Source organism: Strongylocentrotus purpuratus, unplaced genomic scaffold (assembly GCF_000002235.5).
Source record: "Strongylocentrotus purpuratus isolate Spur 01 unplaced genomic scaffold, Spur_5.0 spur5_scaffold_8, whole genome shotgun sequence".
Classification (NCBI taxonomy): Eukaryota; Metazoa; Echinodermata; class Echinoidea; order Camarodonta; family Strongylocentrotidae; genus Strongylocentrotus; species Strongylocentrotus purpuratus.
Window position 1 is genome coordinate 32,522,337 of NW_022145614.1, and position 23,699 is coordinate 32,546,035.

The 23,699-nt window shown below is 37.1% G+C and overlaps 1 protein-coding gene across 1 annotated transcript; it reads left to right on the plus strand.

The window, feature by feature from the left end:
* Nucleotides 1-386: 386 nt before the first annotated feature.
* On the plus strand, nt 387-23,664 carry LOC105437505 (putative ATP-dependent RNA helicase TDRD12). Its single transcript, XM_030975994.1, has 19 exons — nt 387-462; nt 1,601-1,650; nt 3,283-3,438; nt 4,888-4,976; nt 6,082-6,129; nt 6,408-6,527; nt 9,743-9,798; nt 10,898-10,983; nt 12,233-12,299; nt 13,875-14,922; nt 15,512-15,674; nt 16,746-16,937; nt 17,554-17,691; nt 18,272-18,373; nt 18,807-18,851; nt 19,704-19,895; nt 21,992-22,120; nt 22,743-22,863; nt 23,418-23,664. Exons 2-19 carry the CDS (start codon nt 1,624-1,626, stop codon nt 23,573-23,575), a joined length of 2,937 nt encoding a protein of 978 aa, XP_030831854.1. The 5' UTR covers nt 387-462; nt 1,601-1,623; the 3' UTR covers nt 23,576-23,664.
* The last annotated feature ends 35 nt before the right edge of the window (nt 23,665-23,699 follow it).

Genomic DNA, 23,699 nt, shown 5'->3' on the forward strand with positions numbered 1-23,699 from the left:
TTTTTTTTTAATTTAAAATTATAGGCCTATATTATTGGAATCACGTCTTGCATTTAATTTTCACCAATTCAATTCAAATCTAGACTCTATTCGAAATGTGCCTCATGATTTTTATTTAGGGGTTGCATGGTGAGAGAGAACCATGTTAACAACTTTTCGACCCTCTCTCTAGCTTGTCTGCTGTCTTCAAACACGCCCCGACTATTACAGAAATAGTCAGACCATGGACCTACACCATGAACCTGAATAGAGGTTCATGCCTACACCAAGGAGTGTACTCCTTCGGAAAAAATAAACTTGACACAAGAATACCACTGAACTCTAACACACGTAGAGTTCAGTGTAAAATACGCATGTTCTATACAAGAACAAGAACAACAACAACAACAACAACGTTCATACAACCTGCACGTGTGTGCACGCCAAATTTGATAGATCATGGGAAATACCCGGCAAAATCCGGTAAGCAGAACTCAAATTATACTTGACCTATCATAATTTGAAAAGTAAAGAAAGGGAACCATCGATATTTCTTTTGGTTAGTATATTCATTTACATATCTCTCGAGTTATTAGACTCGAGATAAAAAGCTCAACGACGGGCTATGTTACTGAAATTCTAACACTAGTAACAGAGCACAGCCGTCTTCGACGCCAGAGGCTCTGCGGTGGATGCAAGGCAGCAACCTCATTCCGAGCGGAAAGCCTTCAGAATTCGAAGCATTCAATATCTACGCCTTTTGATCTTCTTCTTTTTCCTGGTGAGAGGACCCAATCAACAAGATGATTATTATGTCACTTTTAAAGGAGGTTGGCATTGCACATTTGCTGTAATTTGTTTTCTTGTTTGATTAATGCCAAACAACGCCCTTTTCATTGCGTGCCATGCCTAGCCTGGCTGTAGTGTAGTCTATATGTAGATCTACTCTAGGCTAGGCCTAGATCTATACTATAGCCTATCATTAAAGGGAAAGTCCACCCCCAAAATAAGTTTGTTTCGATAGAGGCAGAATAATAAGAAAATCAGGTGAGTGAAAGTTTGAGCAAATTCTGAATGAAAATAAGAAAGTTATGAATTATTGAAGTTGTGATCAATCAAATACAAATTGGCAACTCTGTGACTTATCATACGAGCTCTCCTTCATTTGCTTTGTGCATAATATTCCATAAAATCATGTTTTCTTCGTTATTGATGACGGAATATATATTTGTTCCTTGCAGGGGGAGTATAGAAACATATTTGCAATTATTATATTTAGGGTGCATGTATGGTTGAAATTTTTCTTGAGGGAAAATGAAAATTTTAGATTTTTTTAGTACTGAGCAAATGGTAGTTGAGCTCGCATGATACGTCATAGAGTTGCCAATTTGTGTTTGATTGATTACAACTTCAAAAATCCTAACTTCCTTATTTTTAATCGGAATTTGCTCAAACTTTCACTGACTTGTTTCTCTCATTTTTCTACTCCTATTAAAACTAACTTAATTTCAGGGTGGACTTCCCCTTTAAAACTAAAGGAGAGCAATTTTAAAACTAATGAGACTTCACACAATTTGAGTTTGCCTAATATCCTTTGCATGTATCTTTACATTTTATCCAGATAATGCAACCATAGATGCTAAAATGACGACCAACATCACCATTTTAAAGGTAAGTCTGTCTTTTTTCTCTTCTCTCTTTTCTTTCTGTTTTATGAATAAATTAATTTGATAACCTTTTTCTTCAGTTTTTCTTTTGATCAGTTTGTAAGAGTGATGGACTATGTGATTTAAAATGATTTGCTTTGCCCATTTTTAGTTCCCCTTTTGTTGATTAAATTGGTTCTATATTTTTATTATTTTGGTAGAATTCCAAATCGTCCAATCTTGCATGCTGAAGCCAAAATATCTCCTGGGAAATCGTCCTATTTGGAATTTGAGATCAGAGAATGTTCAGTTTGATTGAGGAGGACCATTTATTTTAATACATTTCCCTCTCACAGTCTTAGGGGTAGATCTTTTGAAAGTATTTCATTAATAACCCCATTACATGCAATCTGTCAGTTCACAGTTGTAAAACCATTATTTTCCCTAATGATTTTGCACTCTTGGAGATTCAGTAGATGTTATTTTCCCCAATAGAAACTGAATATGGTCTGACTCAGTAGGCGTGTCTGCACTATCTCGAGATTGCCAAATATCCAGCTATTTTGAACTATCCCGATCGAAACTATCCAGCTATTTGCGTCTTCATTAGACCGAAGTGGCAAATTAGCTGGATAGTTGGTCGGGATAATATCCCAAGATATCTCGGTCTAGTTTGCAAAATATCCTTCTATTTCCGAACTAGCGGGATAGTTTGCGACCGTCTTCATTAGACCGAAGTACGGAGTCAATTATCCCGATCCCATCATGCACAACGATTTCCGGTTCGCACATGCGATCTATACCGCTCAGCGCTGACCTCGCAACCACTGACCTCGAGTAAACACGGAAAACCGCAAACTAGACCGAGATATCTTGGGATATTATCCCGACCAACTATCCAGCTAATTTGCTACTTCGGTCTAATGAAGACGCAAATAAGCTGGATAGTTTGCGATCGGGATAATTCAAATAGCTGGATATATGGCAATCTCGAGATAGTGCAGACACGCCTAGTATTTTATTTTGCTGGTTCATTTATTAATGACTCCCAAATACTCTTGCCATAACATAACTTGATTTAACCAATTCATGACCTTCATCATTGTGGTGTCTTTGGTTTAACTCCAATCTGAGAATTTTCAAATATAACCTGATGCATCCTGGAACCAGGTGGTTGCTGTATTTGACCTATGGGGAATATGAGTATTAAGTTGTCAATGGGTTAACTTTCAAAGAGAAATGAAAGGAAAGGTTAGGTCTGGAAGAAACTGGTGGCAGTGGTAAAAAGAAGTGGATTGAGACTGATGGGTCATGTGTTGAGAAGGGAAGAGTGGATGGCATAATAGGAAAGGGAAGACCAAAGTTTTCATCTTCATGGAAAGATATGGTGAAGAAAGAAAGCAGTAAGGTTTAAATGAGGAGGATGCTATAGAGAAGAAGAAGTAGAGTGAGGGAGGAAGTGTCATTATGGCACGAAAGTCAGTAATCCCTTGTAAGAGCGGAGTGCTGACTTTAATTAAAAATGATCATGACAAATGTATTACCAATACAGATGAACATTCATGATTGCAATCTGATAAACAATTTTGTTTTATATTCATGAAATGATGAAAGCATGATATGTGGTTGAAGAAGAATGTTTAATGTTTATTTACAGATTGATGACCCCTTCCATTTCTGGGGGAAGGAGGTGCTAGGACCTGGAGTATCTCATGAGACCATTCAGTTCCAGGAACTATGTGATGAGATTGAGGACTACTGCTCTTCAGACCAATACATCATAGAACATGTTAACAATCCAGTCAAGGGCAGGGTATGTACTACGCCAGGGCCAGGGCCAGAATGCTTATACAGACGGCTAAACTACCATTAGGAGCAAAGCCATTCAGGGAAAAAATTACTTCAAAAATTTCGGGGGCTACCTTTCAAGCTTGCTTGCATGACAATAAAACTCTTTAATTAGTTTTGCATTGAACTCTATGCGAAATTTGGGGATCTTTTAAGACTTTCCGGGGCTCTTTGGGGCATTTCGGGGGCTTATTTGCCCCGAGCCCCTGTGTATTTTTTTCCCTGAAGCCATTGAATCACTTAAAAGTGTACGTACCAATCACCTGGAAACTAAGTTGTGTAAAGCTGAAATGTATACAAATCAACCCCAGAGAGTTTGCTTGGCTATAGGTAAACAGAGAAGGAGTAGGAAGAAATTAGAGGACAACATCAAACCCTGTTTGCGAGTGCCTACCGGTATGTGTCCTTTTAAACTAGTCTACACAACAAGACATTTTACTGCTCGTTGAGTGCGATTTAAACTGAAATGTCTCGCTATAATTAATATTCCAAGCTTATATTTTGATACAGTATAGAGACATAGAACTCTTCTCTTCAAGTACACAGAAGATAGGGGCTAAAAATGTTTCAAAAACTTAATAACATCCTTTAAATATTTTGCTAGAATATCATATCACACACACATGTACAAAATCTCTCAAAATTACTGAACTTGAAGGTTGACATCCACTTACTGAAGACAAACTTTGCATCCATGTACTGTACACACATGTGTGCACAAGGGACTGTGCTGAATATATTGCTAGATTTCAATAAAATCTATCATATGTCTTATATTTCACAGGTTTGAAATGCAATTCTAACCTTCATAATCGAATGAGATGAAAGATATCTTGTATATGTGAAAGGGATTTGCTTCTTATTGCTGTCGTATCATTAGTTGATCGATTTTGCATTTCTAGCTTTATTCTCCCTTCCATTCTTGAAGTACTCATGAGATTTTGTGCTATGATTTTTTTCCTCTTTTATATTATTCCATCGGTTCTGTAGAATGCATCAACAAAAGAAAAGAAATCTCTGGGTGGTCAGAATGCAAGGCTTTGAAAAATGCAGAACAAATCATTACAGTGCTTGCTTTCATGTGTCCCTTTAGTTATATTGATTCTTCATAGTTTCTAGTCTTTAAATCTTGTTGAGATTGATACTGAATTGGTAAGGTTTTCACCTGTTCAATACTAAGTCCAAGATAACTTAGATTTAAGGCTATAACAATTGTGTTTTACCGAACTCAATAGATATCAAATGGGTTGGAACAATAGTGTACTGATAACACTTCAATATATCTCATTATGAATCTTGTTACACTGAATTAAAAATTCTCTTAAAATTTTGAATTTTATCATAACAATTGATATTAAGAGTATTATATCAGTACATTGATGAATAATCAAGACTATTTTTTGTTTTGTTACAGATGTATCTAGCTCAGAGGCCTAGTGATAGTAAATGGTACCGAGCTAGGGTTCTCAGCAATTATCAGACAGCTCATGGAATAAAAGCCTCGTAAGTTATTTTCAATTTAAGGGTTTTGTAAGTTAAAGTGACACTGTAACATTGTCTCAGATTCTGAAACGAAATCCTGGATTTAGCTCATGCTGCAATGATAATTATAAACCTGTAGGTCAGTCAGGAACCCCATGACCTTTACAAACCGATCGCCTGTCTGATTATCAAGATATTTATGATTGGAAATAAAAATCAATTTTCCGTTATCCTAACGGTTTATACCATTACAGTCTATTGGGGAAAATGTGTATTTTTGAGGCGCTTCATGCTGTGTGTGAGACTTGTACACCCATTCATAGTATTTCAACCGAACCTGGTGTCAGTGAATTATGATCTTCTGCATTTGGAAACTGATGACCATCTCCCTTTAAACCTCTTTAATAATGATCATGTCTTTGTTCTAACAAATTTAAAACTACCTACATGTATATATGTAGTGTTGTGTTTTTTTGGTGAGAGATATATGTTAGGTCTTGGGACTATAAAAAAACACTACATGATAAACTGAATGCAAGATTGAAGCAACTAGTGTAGAGGTGTCATGGATACGTCGTCAGATTGTGGATCACATGGTTTGCAGCGCCACCAATTTCCTTTAGCATTTAAACTATATTTGCTACTCTACACCCAGGTGTTAAATGGGTACCGATAGAAAAGAATTCCTTGAATGCTGTGAGCAAACGGTAGCTTAAAGCAAAGCCAAAATAATATTGGAACGCCTTAAGAACCTTGTGTGGTGCATTTATGCTCTATTAGAATATCAATTATTATTTATTATTAGTGTAACTGTACTTCATGATCTGTAAATTCATTTGTTGTATTATAGAAGGACATGTAATCTATATTGAAAACACAGAAACCTGCATTGTACAAAGAATGATACCTTCTAAGTTATGTTATACTCTGAAGCATGTTTACTACATGTAGATATCAATGTTTAAAATATTCTTCATTTTTATATATGTACAGGCATGTTTCTATTGAAATAAAAGAAAGAATTAATTCACCTTGTTCTCACTATGATTGACATAGTTAAATTGATACATGTTGGAGTTATATCTTGTAACATGTAATATGATTTTGTGTGTGTTTATATTGTTAGGTGTCATCTAGTGGATTATGCAGAGTCATTCCTGGTTCCAATCAATAGGTAAGTCATTTATCTATTCTCTTCAATTCATATTCATAAGTGTGTTTTATTTCTTGTGTGTGTGTGTTGAAAAGGGGCGAGAGTGACTGGCTATATTAACTTATTCTGTTATTTTAGACGATGTAATAATCTCAAAATACTGAACAAATAGTGTCACACCATAGTTTTCAACCTGGTTCCATGACTGAATCCTAGCTTATACAGTGTATGTCAGTTACCATTGAAGAAATTAACCTTTGACCTTTTGACTTGACCTTTCACTCCTATTGTATTGACAGATTGAAGGAGATTCCAGCCAAACTGAAGATGTTTCCATCACAAGCCAAACCTTTCAGACTACACGATCTACAACCCACTACCTTACATGTCACCATTGAAGAAAATCAGGCAGAACTGGGGTAATAATATATCATGAGTGAAAGCTTTTTTGTAGAATTTAAGCACCTGGAAACATTATTCCTGCCGGAGGCATTATGTTATTGGTTGTCGTCTGTCCATCCATCATGCTTTCTGCTACCGCTGTAACTCAAGAACCATTGAGAAGATTTAACCAAACTTGGATCAAGTATGTATAGAGCATGCATGTATGAACTGATTTGGGTGGAAGAGGTAAAACATCAAATTCAAAGGTCATAAAAGTGTTGAAAAACTACCAACAAATTCTCATTACCAGTTGCATTTGCTAAAAAGAGGAAGAAAAGTGGTGGTTACTTAAGAAGATCATATTTTATTACACCAAGTGGCAACAAAATTTCTTGAAAATTTGCCATTTCCCCCAGTACTATGTTGTGTTGCGTACAATAGCCATATCAGGTATCAACACATAATTGTTGACAGCTATTCACACCAGCACACAGTGGGCCAGAATCGCCTCAAAGTGTGCCAAAATTCAAAATTGGCGAATGTGAATTTTTAAATTTTTTTTATTCGCTTTGGGAAGAAAACATTCTAAAGAATATTTTTCCACCCATATTTTAATAGTTAGCGAGTTTTAAAAGTGTCATATACCCCTGTGAACATGGGAAAATCTACATGTTTCTCCAAAAATGATAAAAGAGGCAACTTTACAATAGGTGTTGAGAATTTATGAAGGGAAAAGCAATCAACTTGATAATGCGTGCACTTCTTGCCTATTGGTAACCCAATTAGAAAATACAATGACCAAATTTATGGAAGCTTCATTTTTGGAAAAATGAGCATTAAATTTCACAAAAAAAGGAAAAAATTGCAATTTGTATATAAAAGCAGCATGTTTATTAGGATTCCGGCCGATTCCCGCAGTGATGTTAATTTTAAAATGTTTGCCTAAACCTAAGATTATTATTAGGCATAATCGGTACACATTTGTACTGTTTACGTTTACGCACAGCCGCTTCAACGCTCGTCCGCGTAACTATGGCAACGGTTACGTGAGTGTAGAGCGTATAGCGTAGTGTATATTGCTTCCACACGTTGATGCAATTCGCAATCATATATGGTATCATTCTAGGAGAACTTGGATTGAAAGAAACGATGGCGGTATTAAGAAGACTTTAAGAAGCTTTTTCATGTTGTGCATTCAGCTGGCTTCATTTCAGACATCAAACTGGCATCCGAAACATCCATTGATGCATTATGTGCATATCATAATGTGGGTAACAAGTCAAACATCCCACAAAAACTTATCAAGAGTTTGTCAAAGACTATTGGACGCTTTCTGTATCGTATGCGAGAGAAATGGAACAAGTGTGGTCGTTACCAGGAATATTTCATGAAAGAAAATGAGGACTGGCTTAATCAGACATTGACATTCAATACTGAAGTAGAAACATTTCTTGCACAGCAAAACAGCACAGATACCGGGACAGAAACAGAGCCCGGCAACTTCAGACTTGCCAGGCACGTCACAGGGCGCATCCAATGTGGGACGTCCAGCTAAGAATTGGGACACCCTCTCAGATCGTTCTAAAAAAAGAAAAGCACACCACCTTCTAGAAGACAGGGAACCAGAGGAACTTCTATATGCGGCATCTCAAGGCGTGTATAAGAAAAATTCAAGTTTGAAATATGTGTTGAAATTCGCAATGCTAACACCATCAAGACCAGCTAAAATAGGAAAACTGATATCAGAAAAAAAGAAAGAACCATTAAAATTCTCAAGTGCAGAAGCTTTGTCACTTTTAGTTGAAACAGGAATGACAAAACAGGCATACCAAACAACCAGACTTGCTGCAAAAGATGTTGCCATCAGTCTTTTATCAGTCAAAACTCCACAGCCAAGACCTCTGCCACGTGAAGTCCAAGAGATGCTGAAACACCTTCGGGTCATTCAAGACAATGATTCTCCAGACAGTGACTCGTAATGAGAAGCAGAAGGACCCATACATAAAGATATGGCAACAATTTTATAAAACGTTCAAGGGTATTTCATATTTTTAAATCATAATCATTTATTTGATTATATTCCAAATCCCTTTGAACATCTTCTGAAATCAATCGATGTCTCATTCTTTAAATTCATATGGAAATGGAAACCCGATACAATAAACAGAAAACAAGTAGTTTGTAAATACGAAGATAGTGGACTAAAAATAGTTGATGCTGGACACTTTTATGGAGAGAAATTTAAAAATGCTCCAATTGTGCGCCTTAGGTCCAGAAACCCCTGAAAAGTTCCCCTAGTCAGTGTAATATGAATCTGTCTATGTGTTACAATGATTATTTGCCTTGCCCAACCAGAAAACAGTATTTTGATGACATCATAGAAATTTGAAAATGCTCCAACTGTGTTTCTTAGGTCAAGAAACCCCTTATAAGTTCCACTAATCTGTGTAATATGAATCTGTCTATGTGTTTAATACAATGAATATTTGCCTTGTCCAATCAGAAAACAGTATTTTAATTACGTCAGAGAAATTTGAAAATGCTCCAATTATTGTGTTTCTTAGGTCCAGAAACCCCTTATAAGTTCCACTAGTCAGTGTAATATGAATCTGTCTATGTGTTACAATGCATATTTGCCTTGTCCAATCAGAATACAGTATTTTGATGACGTCACACGGATTTGAAAATACTCCCATCGAATTCTATGGGTCTGAAAACCCCTAAGTTACTTTAACCAGGAACTTCATTAACCTTCTTCAATGAGAAATTAATTTTGGCACACTTTGAGGCGGTTCTGGCCCACTGTGCAGCAGTCCCTATAAGGACAGTCCCTAATTGGTTAGCTGCTACTCAGAAAATGTTAAGTATCACTAATCTATTAAAAAACAAAAGAATATTTTTTACACATGTAACAACAAAAATATTGTAGAGCACACATTGTAGGAATGTGAAAGTGAACACTTACATCAGAGAACAGCGACATTGCATCACAATGTGTCTTAATAGATTTATAGAACAGATAGTATGAGGGTTTGTAATAATATTAAATGATTCAGACATTGTATTACATGTATGTTCCTCTTGCTTTAAGCATGTTGTTTCTCATGCTTGTTTTTTTTCTTCTTATCTTTAAAGAGATGGCATAACCAATAAGAACATTTGGTATTGAGCGGTATTTTATTGCTTTAAAGCTGAGAAGTTGAGAGATTTGGAATCCTGACCTTTCTTTGTACTGAATGTCTTTATACAGGCCAGCACAGAAATGGGACATAGCAGCAGTGGAATTCTTCAAGAATATTGTTGAAGGTAGGATAAGTATTCATAACCTATAGAGGAGTCAAATCAAAGTACAGTTGAAATAAAATTTATTTTTATTTTATTTTATTGAAATATATTTTATCAGGATAACAATAACCAGATATACATTGTGGATACAAAATCTGTTGTACATCATGGTCCTGAACAGAATAAAGATGTAAAACACGAAATAAAATAATGAATATCACCAAAGCTCACAAACAAAGGTAAAAACAGTATAAAACTAACATATAAGAATAATACGAACTAGAAGTAGTAAAATGCCCACCCCAAAAATCTATGAAATAAAAACACAGTTATTCATCCTATGAAGGGGTTCCCCTTTGCCCTGCCTTTACATGTGTATCAATGCAATTTTAACGTATATGCAACAATTTGGAAGATGGGATATCTTTTTGATTTTTTCTTTCTTTACACTAATGTTAGCTAAAAGATAAAGGTAGCAAGATACTTGCAATTCCATCTTGCTTCAAATTTGCTTCCTCTCAAAGAGGATGAATAAAACACTTGAGATATGAAAAATATTGGTTTCTTGGGCATGAGCTATTTTGCTTGATTAGTTATCCATATTAGATTTTAATACAGTGAAATTTCAAGTAATCAATTATTATGAATATATGCTTTTATCTCTTATTTTTAAATTTCCTTATATTTTGTTGTCATTGATTTATTGCTGTTAAAAAAGTGATAAACAAAGAGGCAAGCTTCTGTTTTTTGAAATACTACAATAATATTTTCCTGCAATATCCTAGCATCTTATGAAAAATGTATTTTTCAGTTATGAAGGTACAAATTGTTTAAAAGTAGATACACGTTACTTGATATAATTCATTACACTATGCTATACATGTAAAGTCTAGGTTAGCAGTCATATAGTGGTTAGTAACTTGAAAGATAGAGAAGAACGTTTCCCCAAGCTATTTTGATAACTTATAACGTTTTTACCCTGAGATAAAAGTTCTGGTTGTGCCTATTACCTGTGAAAAATCAGACTCTGGTCTAAGAATTTATAAAAATGTGTATATACTTTTCATAGAAATACTTTAATTCAGTTGTAAATCCACCTGTTCTATGTTGTATATGACAGACCGGTCAGCTCAGGTGGACATACATGGGATTGGTCAAAAGGAAACACGATTTGTTACTCTCCATGTGAACACACCACATGGACAGGTAAGATCATCCTAGCTCCAAAGGTAGAATATATTATTGGGTGGAATTGTATCATTGTTAGGATAAGAACCTAACTCATGTTTTTTTTTATGGCCACCCAAATCCAATAATGTTCTATCTTGTGTTGTTATCTGATGTATCGCTTTATTGTTCTATCATTTTACCTTATTTTGTACTGGATTTATACGGTTATTTTGTCATGATTTGATTTGATTTATTTATTTCTGTTTGATTTCTTTTTCTTTTGCATTTTTACAAATATATAACACACAAACCATTGCAAATTTTACACATTTGAAAAGAATATAATGACGAATAAAGTAAGACAGGCTGTAACTAGTCCAGAAAAAAAATCAAACAGGAGGGTATATTGGAATGGAATAACATTGAATTGAATTGAATAGTACCATTTACATTAGGTATAGAATAACCCACCCATGAATGTGTAGTTGTTATCTTGCGCCTATATTCATAAAACCTTACACACAGCTAGTTGTCAACTAATTACATTGTTTACATTACAACTAGGCATAGTAAGGTGAATATACATTGTAGATATAGGTCATCTTTGAAATTGAATTTATTCATTTTTTTACAAGGTTTTAAAAAAAAAACTACCATGGTTTACCACTTCATTTGTGAATGAGCCCTCATACCTGAATGGCCGACTTTGTAGAACTTTAGCATATCAGGTGCCCATTTTATACCATTCACACATGGTGTGATAAGCTACTTACTTTTATTTTCTTTTTTAAAGATAAGACCAGTTATGATCATGCGATTGCATTGTGAAAGAAATGTTGTGGAATCGATCAGCAAAGGTTGATCATCTAGCATATAAGTATTGGTGTGTACTGCAAGGTTCTGGAATCTTCAAAATGATAAGAAATTTGGCCAAGTCTTGATAAAGTTACGAGCACTGTACACAGAAAGATGTATATGGGACTACCCCCACACGTGTGCGACACGTGCGTTATATCTATCAGGTCCAAATAGATATAATAATTTACCAAATATATCAATTAGTAGGCGGTTTCTTGGCAAAATTTGTATGATCACGTATTAGTCAAAACATATTCTTTCACATGATTGGTAATAAGAGCTTCCATTTCATTTTTTGAGAGGGGGGCGTTTCCAAAACTGGTCTTTACCTTTAAAGTTCATTATGCTAAGTGATCATTTAAGCAGAGTTGCAGTCCACTTGCATTTCTTTTGTTAAAATGGTGGATACTACCTTTTCTCACTCCAGGTGAATGTGAATGAAGAGCTTCTAAAGCTGGGTTATGCTGTTAGTGTTGAAAGGGAGTTTGATGAAGGTAAGTGACTTTCACTGAACTGTAAATTTCAGGTTTTCATTGCACTATTACTAATGGATGTAATTGCAGTTTTTGATTTTCTCCTGTGTATATTGCTTTATCTCCTTTTTAATTTTAATAATTGAATAAACAGTAAATAAATATTACTAATATAGTGATTGAGCTGAATACATAATTCTGCTTTAAAGCCTTCAGTTAAAATTGATTTGAGGGTTTAAAGATCTTCCAATCCTTTTTTTTCTTGAATTGTATACTTCAAGGATGCAAACGTTTATTTGCTTACATTTGTTTACTGGGCTGATTCATTTATGATGTTTTGAATACTGGTCTCAATAACGAAGCAAATCTGTGAGATGTTAGACTGATGTTATATCACAAAATGTAAGGCAAATTCTAGATGATAATGTTGACAGGCTTTATGATGGAATTAAATCGGATTTAGGAAGGTCATTGACTTATATGTATACCCATACCTGCCAACCACCCCGATTTAGGCGGAGTTCCTCCGCATTTTTCATACCAACTCCGAATTCCGAGTGCATGCCTCAAAACTCTGATTTTTTTTAATTTTAAAATATTTTTAAAACAAACGACTGTTGCATAAGACTAAAGCATAACACAGCACTGATAACCAGATCACGCCGACATCCGCGCTCGCGCTCATGGAAGATATACACAGCGCAGCCCGAACGTGATCGTTAGTTCCGCAGTCCAATGGCTTCTATTGGTAAATCAATAATGATCAATGAAGATGTAGATTCCATAACTCTCCTTCCTTTTCCTGTTCCTCTTCTTGCCACCGCTGGTGGCAAGAAGATATAGAAGATATACACAGCGCAGCCCGAACGTGATCGTTAGTTCCGCAGTCATTATCCATGTACTGCATGTACTAGTACATAGAAGCACGTGCGCAAGCTATATCGATAAAGTGTGTGCGGACGTTGTACTAATACATACACTACATGCATGCGTATAGCCCACGTGTATTTATATTACATGTGCAGTTGCATAAACACTGTATACATTGGCATGTTTTCTTCAATGCTTGTGCGATGGCTGCGATCGTGGAAGCTTGTTATTTACCGGACTTCCTCGGATTTATTTTGGATTACTACTACTATATTCTTCTTCTTCGTTGATTTCTCCATTTTTGAAGGACAAAATGGGTAAGACTCGTGCTGTTCATAATCAGAAGTATAAGAAAGAATACAGGAAACAATTTCCAGTTGCAGAATCAGCACTCGGACTTCAACACGCATTTTGCATTGTGTGTTCGGCCGACTTCAGTATCAACCATGGGGGAATGAATGACATTCAGAAACATTTGCACCATTAAAATGGAGAGAAAAAAAAATAGACCCTGAAGTTCTGTGTACCCCCCCCCCCCCAATCTACGGGCTACTACCCCAATCCTTCGGTGGTTCGCGACCTCGTAGTCCATCCAGAAAAATTTACTCCTAATTTCTCTTGTCTCAGGTTGGCAGGTATGTATACCAATATTTTGTATTTAGAAGACAAAAATAAATTTAAGAGAAATATGCATTAATGTATGAAACTTGTTCTTGTTGTTGACAGTATCAGAGATAGGAAGCTCAGAAGGTGGATGCTCTCGCCCTATGACCCCTAGAACATACACCCCTAAGATCTCTAGTCCTCCTCGGATCAACGAGGTAGAGCCATCAGAGACAGAGATATACGGTGCAGGACCCTCACCCTGGACACCGGGAGGTCAGAGTTCTTCTGGTCAAACTCTAAATGGAGAGACGCAGAGTAACTCTGGAGGTATCTTGGTACGACACGCTCCAGATGAGGATGTTCATCTTAGATCGCCAAGAGCCAGAGGATCTAGTCCTTCACTAAGGCAGGTCCAGGACCAGGTCCAGGACCAGGTCCAGGTCCAGGATGAGATGAGTCCTGACAATACATCCAAAGATGTTGAAGGATCACAGTTAACTCCATCTACAGGCAGAGGGCGTGGCCTTGCAGCACTCGTCAGGACCAGTGAAGTTGGACGAACCAGATCACCGAGCCCATTATCACCTCCTTCCTCTACAACCTCCCCTCCATCAAACATCTTGAAGTCAGCTAACCTTCAAAGGATGTTGGAAAAGTCTCCTCGATCATCTCCATCAGCCCAGCCATCAACGTCTCCATCAGCCCAGCCATTAACGTCTCCTCAATCATCTCCATCATCTCAACCATCGAAGTCTCCCAAGAGCTCAACTCAACCATCCCTTTCTCCTTGTCCTCTTGATGAGAATGTTGTTCCGAGACCAGGGATCCACAAACCTCTTGTAATCTCTAAAACTACCAGACAGCCATTCATGAGAGATGTGAGCGTAAGACCAAAGGAGTTACCATCCAAACAGGTTAGGACACCTAGGCAATCAGAAACCAAGTCTCCTCCAACTTTCGTGTCCCCAGTCAGGGATTCTAAGTTACCATGGAAACACAAAACCCACAGAGGAGCATCTCAACAGAGTCCATCTTCATCTGATTGGAAAAAGATGAGTTCAACGAGTGGACAATCGGATGTTTCTGAAGGAGAGGTTACTACACCAGTCAGAGCAAAGACTACACCGACATCCTCCCCCTCTGAACGGGCCAAGATTATTCAAGAAAGGTAGAATAATATCACCTATCTTGATAACATGTAATAAGTGGTCAGACCTTTCGAAAGCTTACTTGACATATTCCACAGACATAAGTCTTCTCGAATTTACTTAATTCAGGTTATATTTTCTCTTTTAAGTCGTACTAATCACCTTAAACAATACAAATTGTGTTCTACCAGAACGTGAAAGTCAACCCACAAAATCTTCCTGACAGTTAAGGAGTATGATGAAAATAAAGGATTACCTAAATCTTAAGGCACAGGTGTCGCCAAATACTTAATAATCATGATAAAAATAAGCCTGTAATAAGTACCAATTTTTAAAGATATATGCCGGCTTTTCAATGGTTTACAATGGTAGCTGGTTTTGGTCTAAAACCAGTCGATGCGCTATCACTGAATTCTGTTTTCAAACTATAATCTTTCCTTATTTATGATACTAATATGTAATGCAAGTATTCTTGGTAAGAATAGCTTTCATTTTCATTGGATTCCAAATATGATTTGTTCTCTCAAGCATTACATGTCCTATGATTATATCACATTCTTTTAAATAAGCATATGAATGAACCAAATTCATTCTTTTTTTACATTTCAGTCTTCTAAAGCAGTTGAAGTCTGGCAGCCCTGAAGATGAACCTCGTACTGGATCTTCTAGTCATCACCATGGCAACGAGATGGGCGTGATCATGCATGGGGACCTCCCACCTGATCCGATCAGACAAATCAAAAATGCTCCGTTCCCAGAAGTCATCAAGAAGGTCAGTTAGATTATCAAGGGGTTTGGGGGTAAAAATAAAACATACTGCATTTTATAAATGATTTTACTACTTGTAGTTTCAATGTAACTGACAAAAGTGCTTACAGTCTTGGGATTCCATTATGATTGTGCATTCTACGGTGCATTCCAGCTAGTCACCTGATTACAGACATGCCAATCCAACCACAGTGATATTCACATCCTTCCCAGTACCCTTTGGAGTTAAAAAGCCTTGATAAAGGACATAAGTGCCATGCTGGGGATGGTACCCATGACCTTTGTATTCCCAGTCTAGTGATTAGACCACTTGACTACAGCACCTCTACAATTCGCCTCTGATTGAATACATGTCCATATTGTTGTTTTATACACCGATTCGGGCGACTTCTGGTGGATGTGCGCCCTCATAAGGTGACGCCATAACTGGGGGGCGTCTGACTGCAGCTAGCTAGCTTACATTGCAACGGGTATGCTATACCTATACCGAACCTCGCCCAGGCCGGCCAGGGTCGCTGCTCCGCTAGCTAGTAACCGCTCTCGAGCTCTCTGTACTGTCAGCTGGATTGGAGAAGCCCCCCAGTTATAGCGCCGCCACCGGCGGGCAGGTACATAAAACCCCCAAACCGAATCGGTGTATACACAGACCCTCTGCCCATATTGATATTGCCAGAAACTGATATGCTGCACATAAAAGCACTGTCACTAGGAGAGCATTTTGACTAAATATCATTTGAGAAAGTAATAAGTAAAGATTTTTGCTGATGAAGCAAGTGTCATAAGATTCATAAGATTTTTGTTGCCAATTTGAGTTTCCAATAAAAAGTTTACTCTATTTCTTTTGTAACACAGTCATATTTATGTATGCCTTTTGAAATAATTCCTCTTTTTTTTTTTTTTTATAGATAGTTTCTTTTTAAAAAAAAGAGGCATCATGCTACCCATCTTTATTCAGTAGGGGACATGTCTTTGTTTTGTCACTAAGTGTCTTCCAATCAATGACACTTTTTATCTTGTTTGCTGATTCAACATCATTAATGATTGATTCATGGATTATCTTGATTTGATTGTTTAGGTTTACCAGAGAGAAAAGACACACATGAACATAAGTCTTCTTGAAGCCTATGCTTGGCCAGCAGTACTGAGAGGTCGTGACCTTGTGGGCGTGGCTCCGAGAGATGGAGCAAACACCCTAGCCTTCCTTCTACCAGTCATCACTCAGCTGCTCCAATCAAGTACATACACCAACCTACCACCAGGCAATGGGGTGTGTACATTAAATTACTCAGTAACTAAATGGGAGAGGACCTTGAAAGATGTATCCAGAGTTGTCAATTTATGTTTGATTGATTACAACTTTGATTACTTAAAAAAGTCATAATTATTTATAGCTTTTTTATCTGATTTTGGTCAACTATATATTAGGGTGGACACTATAACATGTTGACAACTGACATCTCTGAATGATATAGTCCTAATAGAGAGGCCACCTGGTTCTAGTAGACAATGGGTTACTTACTACACTCGAATCTTAACCTTAGAGAACCAGATGGTTCCTGGTTTGAGCCTATTGGAATGGGACAATTTAGTAGTCACGGGGTTCAGTCACAAAAAGCAATGTGTGGATATAGTACTCTCCACATGGAATGGACTTCTTAAAACTTGTTCAGAGGCAGCAAAACCCTGGCTTTTTCTTTAATGCTGACATTAAGTGTAATGCGCTTCCTATTCTAAATCTTACAACACAGACCTCAGTGAATACATTTGTTGCATGCAGTTGCCTTTTTACACGCAATTTTACATGCAAGAAAACTCTTTTTTTGCTTCTTTTTGTGATGGTTAACAGCATCATATCTGAACTTTTTCTCCTATTTATCTTGCAGCCTCTGGCATTGATTCTGTGTACATCCTGGGAGCATGCAGAGTCTGTATGTCAGCTGTGTGAGAAGTTTGTAAGAGCAGCAAGCAAGTCAATCAACACCATCTTCCTATATGGGGGTAACAATGAGAAACAACAAGAGGTTAGTATTACACACACATTACACATTTTATCACCATCTTAAGATACTATGGAACATTTTAAGCATAAAATGAAAGGATCGAAATGTCCATAACTTGAACTGCTTTCGAACGTTTCAGACAAAACAAATAATTCTTAATCGTGTTAGATGGCCATTGCATCATGCCCCGCCTCCCCCCCCCCCCCCCACTCCAGGAACGAAGAGACCGTATTCATGTTCCCTAAAGCTACGGTAAAGGGGTACTTTTCACGTGACAAAGTCTGGCTCGTAATACACAAAAAATTGGCCCGTATTGACTTTACACACCAGACTTAGGGGGGTGCTTTCAAAGGGAGGGAACATGCATACGTGTACTATAAATAACACTGAGTGGGGGGGGGGGGGGGTGGGTGCCCCCCCTTCCCTGTTACAAAGTTCAGGTTATACCATTTGGACTGCATATTTATCATTTAAATTATACTGTAATGTTAGAGAAATGCTAAAATGAAGGGCTGAATAAACAAATGATTAAAAAGAACATTTATTTACATATTAAATTGAAGTTTTTAAAGTTTTGAATAACTGTTTTTCTCAACTCCAGGTCCAACTGGTAAATGGCTGTCAGATCTTGATTTCTACCTTGCCATGTGTGTTGAAGATGAAAGAAAGAAACCTGACAAACTTCAACAGACTTTGTCATGTGGTATGTAGATCTCTCCTGTTATCATTGCATGCCCAGTAGAAGAGTGTAAATAGAGATACTCCTTGTAGTATAGTGTATAAGAAATTCCTTTGCTGAAACCATCTGTGGATCTAGAGAGGTCCCAAATAAATTTTAGTCTAGGTCCTTGTCTTGTCGGTGGATCTAGAGAGGTGCGCGCACATGATCCGTTTCGAAGCTTCTCATTCTTGAACCCATTTTATAATAGCATTTATTGTACTCTACATTTGTGGAAAGTACACCTATATTTTAAAATGGTAATTTATTGTAAATTGCCTATTAGTCATTTCATGTATAACTGGGATAAATCTTGACTTATCTTCAAAATTGTATGTGGTGTGTGCTCTTTATGATGTGTAACCTGAGACCTGATTCTAAGAAAGTAATTACTTTTGCATTTTTCACATTTGTTTAGATCTTTGATGAGGGAAACATTCTTTTCAGGGACTTCTTTGATGAGGTAAGTGTTGTCTTTAAAATTGTCAACTCAATATGCCTGATTAATTATGTGTTTTACCTGACATAGCATCAGCTAATGTCAGGTTAATAATATCATTTGGAAGTGCATAGAGATGTGCGATATTGAAGAATTGCATTTTTTGGTCATTACTTTGATTGAGTCCTTATCATGCCCTGTGTAGTGATATAGAATGTTTAGGATAATTCAACCGTAAATCAAGAAGTGATCCATTTCTATTTTATAACTGACTTATGTGCAACTTGTATGAAGAGATGGGTGAAGATGTGGCAATGGAGAGAGATAAATTTGCTTGTTGCATGTATTGGAAAAGTAGGGTCAATAATGTTCACAAGCCTTCTGAAACTTCTGGGTTTTTTTTTTTCGAGTTCACATTAAAACAAAAGGTCTTGTATGAATGCACATGTTTTAAACATGTTTACAGAAAAAATGAAATGAAGGCAAGAAACAATAGGCGGGGACTTTCACCAATATGATAACTGTTTTGACTCCACTTCCTTTAATAGAGCCATACAGGATGGCCCACAAACAAAAATGTAATCATGTGGAATTGCGACTTGGAAGGATTATGACCATACATGTATGTCTTCAAAGTGTGAAAATTGCTAGTGGCCTGGGTCCAAGCCTTGCTTAAGGCCTCTAGGTTCTATCATGGTCTCTCGTGTAATATCACCCATATTTTGAAGCATTTGTAAATACAATGTATGACTAGGTAAACAAATTTAAAGCTAAAATTCAAATATATTGTTGTCACATGTTAAAACCCCTCATAGACTGTCCTGTGCATCTGTGTATGGCATAGATGAAGATATTTCATTGTCTCTATTTGACCAGGTGAAGATCATGATGCAAGAGCTTCTGAGTGTACTAAGGGTTGATCAGAGGCGGTCAGCTCCAAGGCAGCTTCTGGTCTTTGCCAATGAGTGGACATCAGCTATAGGTTCCTTTCTCCGGACATACATGACCAATCAACTTGTAGTCATTACTCACAAACTGGAGGCTGCAGTCTATGCCAGGGTTCGACAGGTGAACGCTTAATCTCAATCTTACCGCTTTTTCTTCTTCTAATATTCCCAGTACTTCACTATTCCTCTACTACTCCCATGTTGTATAAACCTGGAACTCTAAACCCTCATGTAGGTCCTGGAACATAACAATTTACCAGTAAATTGTTTTAAAAAATCTATCTTACCGCTTTTTCTTCTACTGCTGTTTTTTTCAGTACTTCACTACTCTACTACTTATCCCTTGTTCAACTTCAATTCAAAGTTTATTCAACACTCTTCATAAAATCATTTAAAACATACAAATACAGAATGGAATGATAAAACAAACAAGAACAAGATAGTGATGAAAATTTCAATGGCAATTTATGAGAGCATTTGGGATCGGCAGAAAGGAAGGATTCCTTATATGAAAGCCTACCCCTAAACACACAAATGCAGGACAACAACAAAATACCCCAAAAAAGAACCTACTATCATGTACAATCAGAGTAACCAGGCACTCTAAACCCTCATGTGGGGCCTGTAACATAAACATTTACTCCCAGTTAATTGTAAAATACCTCTTTTATCTCTTGATTAATTGAGTTTCACAATGAGTTGTAAGTTGAAGTTTTAATTTGGCAATGCAGAGTTAAATTTATCATCTCTATTTCTGTTCACAAATTGGCAATTCCTAAATTTTGTTAGATGCTGCTTGAAAGTATCAGCCTGCATGGTGATGTAGATATACAGTAGGCTTGCGGATGCACCATGCAGAGATGCCAACCGTTACGGTTTCGCCGTATTTGTTACGGTTTTAATGCTCTTGTTACGGCGTTACGGTAAACAATCAAAAGGTTACGGGAAACGATAAATAAAAGTACATTATAGCGAATGCCGCCTTATCACATAGTCTCCGTACACAGCACTGCATGTTGCACGCAATTACTCATAAGTTCACTGAATTTGACTACACTGGATAGGCATTTTTCACGCACATGGTCCGTCCGCCGCCATCTTGTTTAATTCCGAAACAACACGGCCGCCGTCATTACTGTTTTGATTCTAGTATACGTGCGGTCATGCATTTTGGGGGGAGCATGGTGGTGGATGATCGTGCGCGCGGCGCCCGCCCGCAATACCCATTCAAAGTATAGTAGCGAAGACTTCGGTGATTCAGCGGGCGCATTGCAAGTGCGGTATACGGTGTGTTGTTGTTCATGAACGCCGGGCCTAGCGGCCTGGGCTGGTGTGTCTGTGGTAGTGGTGAGTGTACGTGTGCGTGTGTAGGATACGAGTTCTGCCATTTGACTGTGGATTTGAATTTGCTGTTCGACGCTTGAACGAGGTGTTTTCTTCCTGAATATTATCATGGATTCACTCAAAAGAGCAAGTACCAAAGGAGGAAATCCTTTGACTGCAAACAGTTATAAAAAAAAAAATTATGCACATCTTTATTTTGGACTTAAAAATGGTAGGTTCGAAATGCAGTATGATTGGGTGTTTGTGTACGTTCTCCGCGAAAATTATGCTGCGGTGTCTTGCGTTACGGAAAGACCCCCATTTGTTACGGACAAATGTGGTAAATGTTACTGACAGCCATCCTATAGGGTTGGCATCTCTGCACCATGTGATAGAGAGGGATGATGGAGGAGTCCTTAATTTTGTTGTTGTTGTAATTTTCAATCCAGCTATTTCATTTGATACTCTTTAATATTTTTTTAGCTATGAAAGAGTGGATAATACAAATATACCAGATTTGATGCATACCGTCTTTCTGAAGTGCCTCAATACAAATTATTTCATTCACCTATTAAGAATAATTGTATTTCATTAGTCAGAATGCAAACTGGATATACTCTGTTTTGTAAGGTAGGGCCAGCCATAATGTTTGTCCTACCTAGCAACAAATACTGTATGCAATTCACATTCTGACTATTGAGATATAATAATATGTAACAGGTGAATGAAATAATTTGTATTAAGGCACTTCACAAAGACCTTTGCATTAAATTTGGTTAAAAATGGCCTTTTGGAAGGGGAAAAAGTTGATTCATTTAGACCTTTAGAAAACTCTGATGAAGTTCTGTGGGTTAACTATAATTATTTGCTTTCTTTTTGTGTATGTGTGAATAGAACATAGAAATGATGGATTCTAGTCAGCGCACCCAAGTCATGTTGAGTAAGCTCCAATCAGGAATGCTGAAGGGAACCAAATCAATCATCTTTGCTAATGATCGGAAGACTGCTGCAGAACTTATGAAGGTAATCTCAAGGTCATTGTCAATGTAGTTTTGTCTGTCAATGACATTGCCATTTTCTATGTGAATGTCCCATTTTTTGTTGGTGAAAACTTGTACACCTAGGTACATGTAGAAGGTCTATTCCATGAAGAGATGTCACAGGTAGAAGAGAAATGACTAAATTTGAATGAATCACACACGTGTAATCAAGATTTTTCTTCAAAGTGAATGTTTACTTTGTAAACCAGTGAGATATTAACATTTAACAACACTGAGCATATGAACTATTATAATGTATGCATGTATTGATATGATTCTTTCAATTTTTAATATCAGATTTTTAATTTTTTTAAGTATAAGTTGCAAAATGTGCTGAACAGTAGACTCTCACTGAGAGCTCTGGCAGTGCAATCAAGTGGTTCACTACAACTGATTACAAAACAGGCAATAAAAAGGAACAAACTAATCCCAATACAAAATAAAAGCAAAAACAAAATTATGTCACATCAAGGAGGAATCCATGTATTTTGCATAAAAGTTTGAGTCCTTTATCTGGAATGTGTCTTACACGGGCAGGGAGAGAGTTCCATAGACGGACAGCAGTTGGAATAAAACTCTGTCTGTTTTCTTGTTTCTTTTCATAGATTCTGACCTCAGCGTCCATCTACACCTTACTAGCAACAGACGACATGCCAAGTGACAGCATTGAGAGAATCAAGAAAGAATGGTACACTCATCATAGACCGGACTCAATACCAATCCTAGGTAAGTTCTCACGATTCAAGTGTCTTCTTCTTTCAGTCAGGTGATGCTAGCTGCGCTGCTGGGGCCATTACATATTTATGCGACCCTTCTCTGTCTACTGTTGCTCTGACAGCTTTTTCCCCTGTCCATACATGGATTTTTTTTTCAACCAGGAAATAGCAGGTCTGCCTCTTCTTCACCTGGCTTCTACTGGCTTCCACTACAAGTGTACCATTGAATAATACTTCCTCATTTAAGTTTGGTCTATGTTTATCTTATGTTCTTGATTTTCTTAAATCTACTACTGTTGTAATTAAATAGCAGTGTTTAATAGATGCCTTGAATGCTTGGAGGACCTTATTTGCAACCAGTAGGATAGTATATTAGACTAGAAGATTTATCAACGTATAACACTTTGTATGTTTGATATAGTCACTAATTAGGGGGACTCATGAAAATGCTGGGTAAAAGTCAATTTGTCAAAATTCAATGTAATCTTTGTGATTAATCATTAACCTTATAAACAATAAGATGTGTTTTATTTCCCTTTTAATTTCAATTCTTTTGTGATATAGTGATGACTGATGGTGCAATCAACGATGTTGAGATAACGGATGCCATGTATATCATCCATTATGATTTCCCTTCTAACAAGGCTCATTATGGAAAGAGAATGGGATGTATGATCAGACACTTTGAATCACAACTCAAAGAGGTGAGCTTTTATTTCTAACCCTAACCCGTCTAACAAGGCTCGTTATGGAAAGAGAATGGGATGTATGATCAGACACTTTGAATCACAACTCAAAGAGGTTAGCTTTTATTTCTAACCCTAGCCCTGACCCATCTAACAAGGT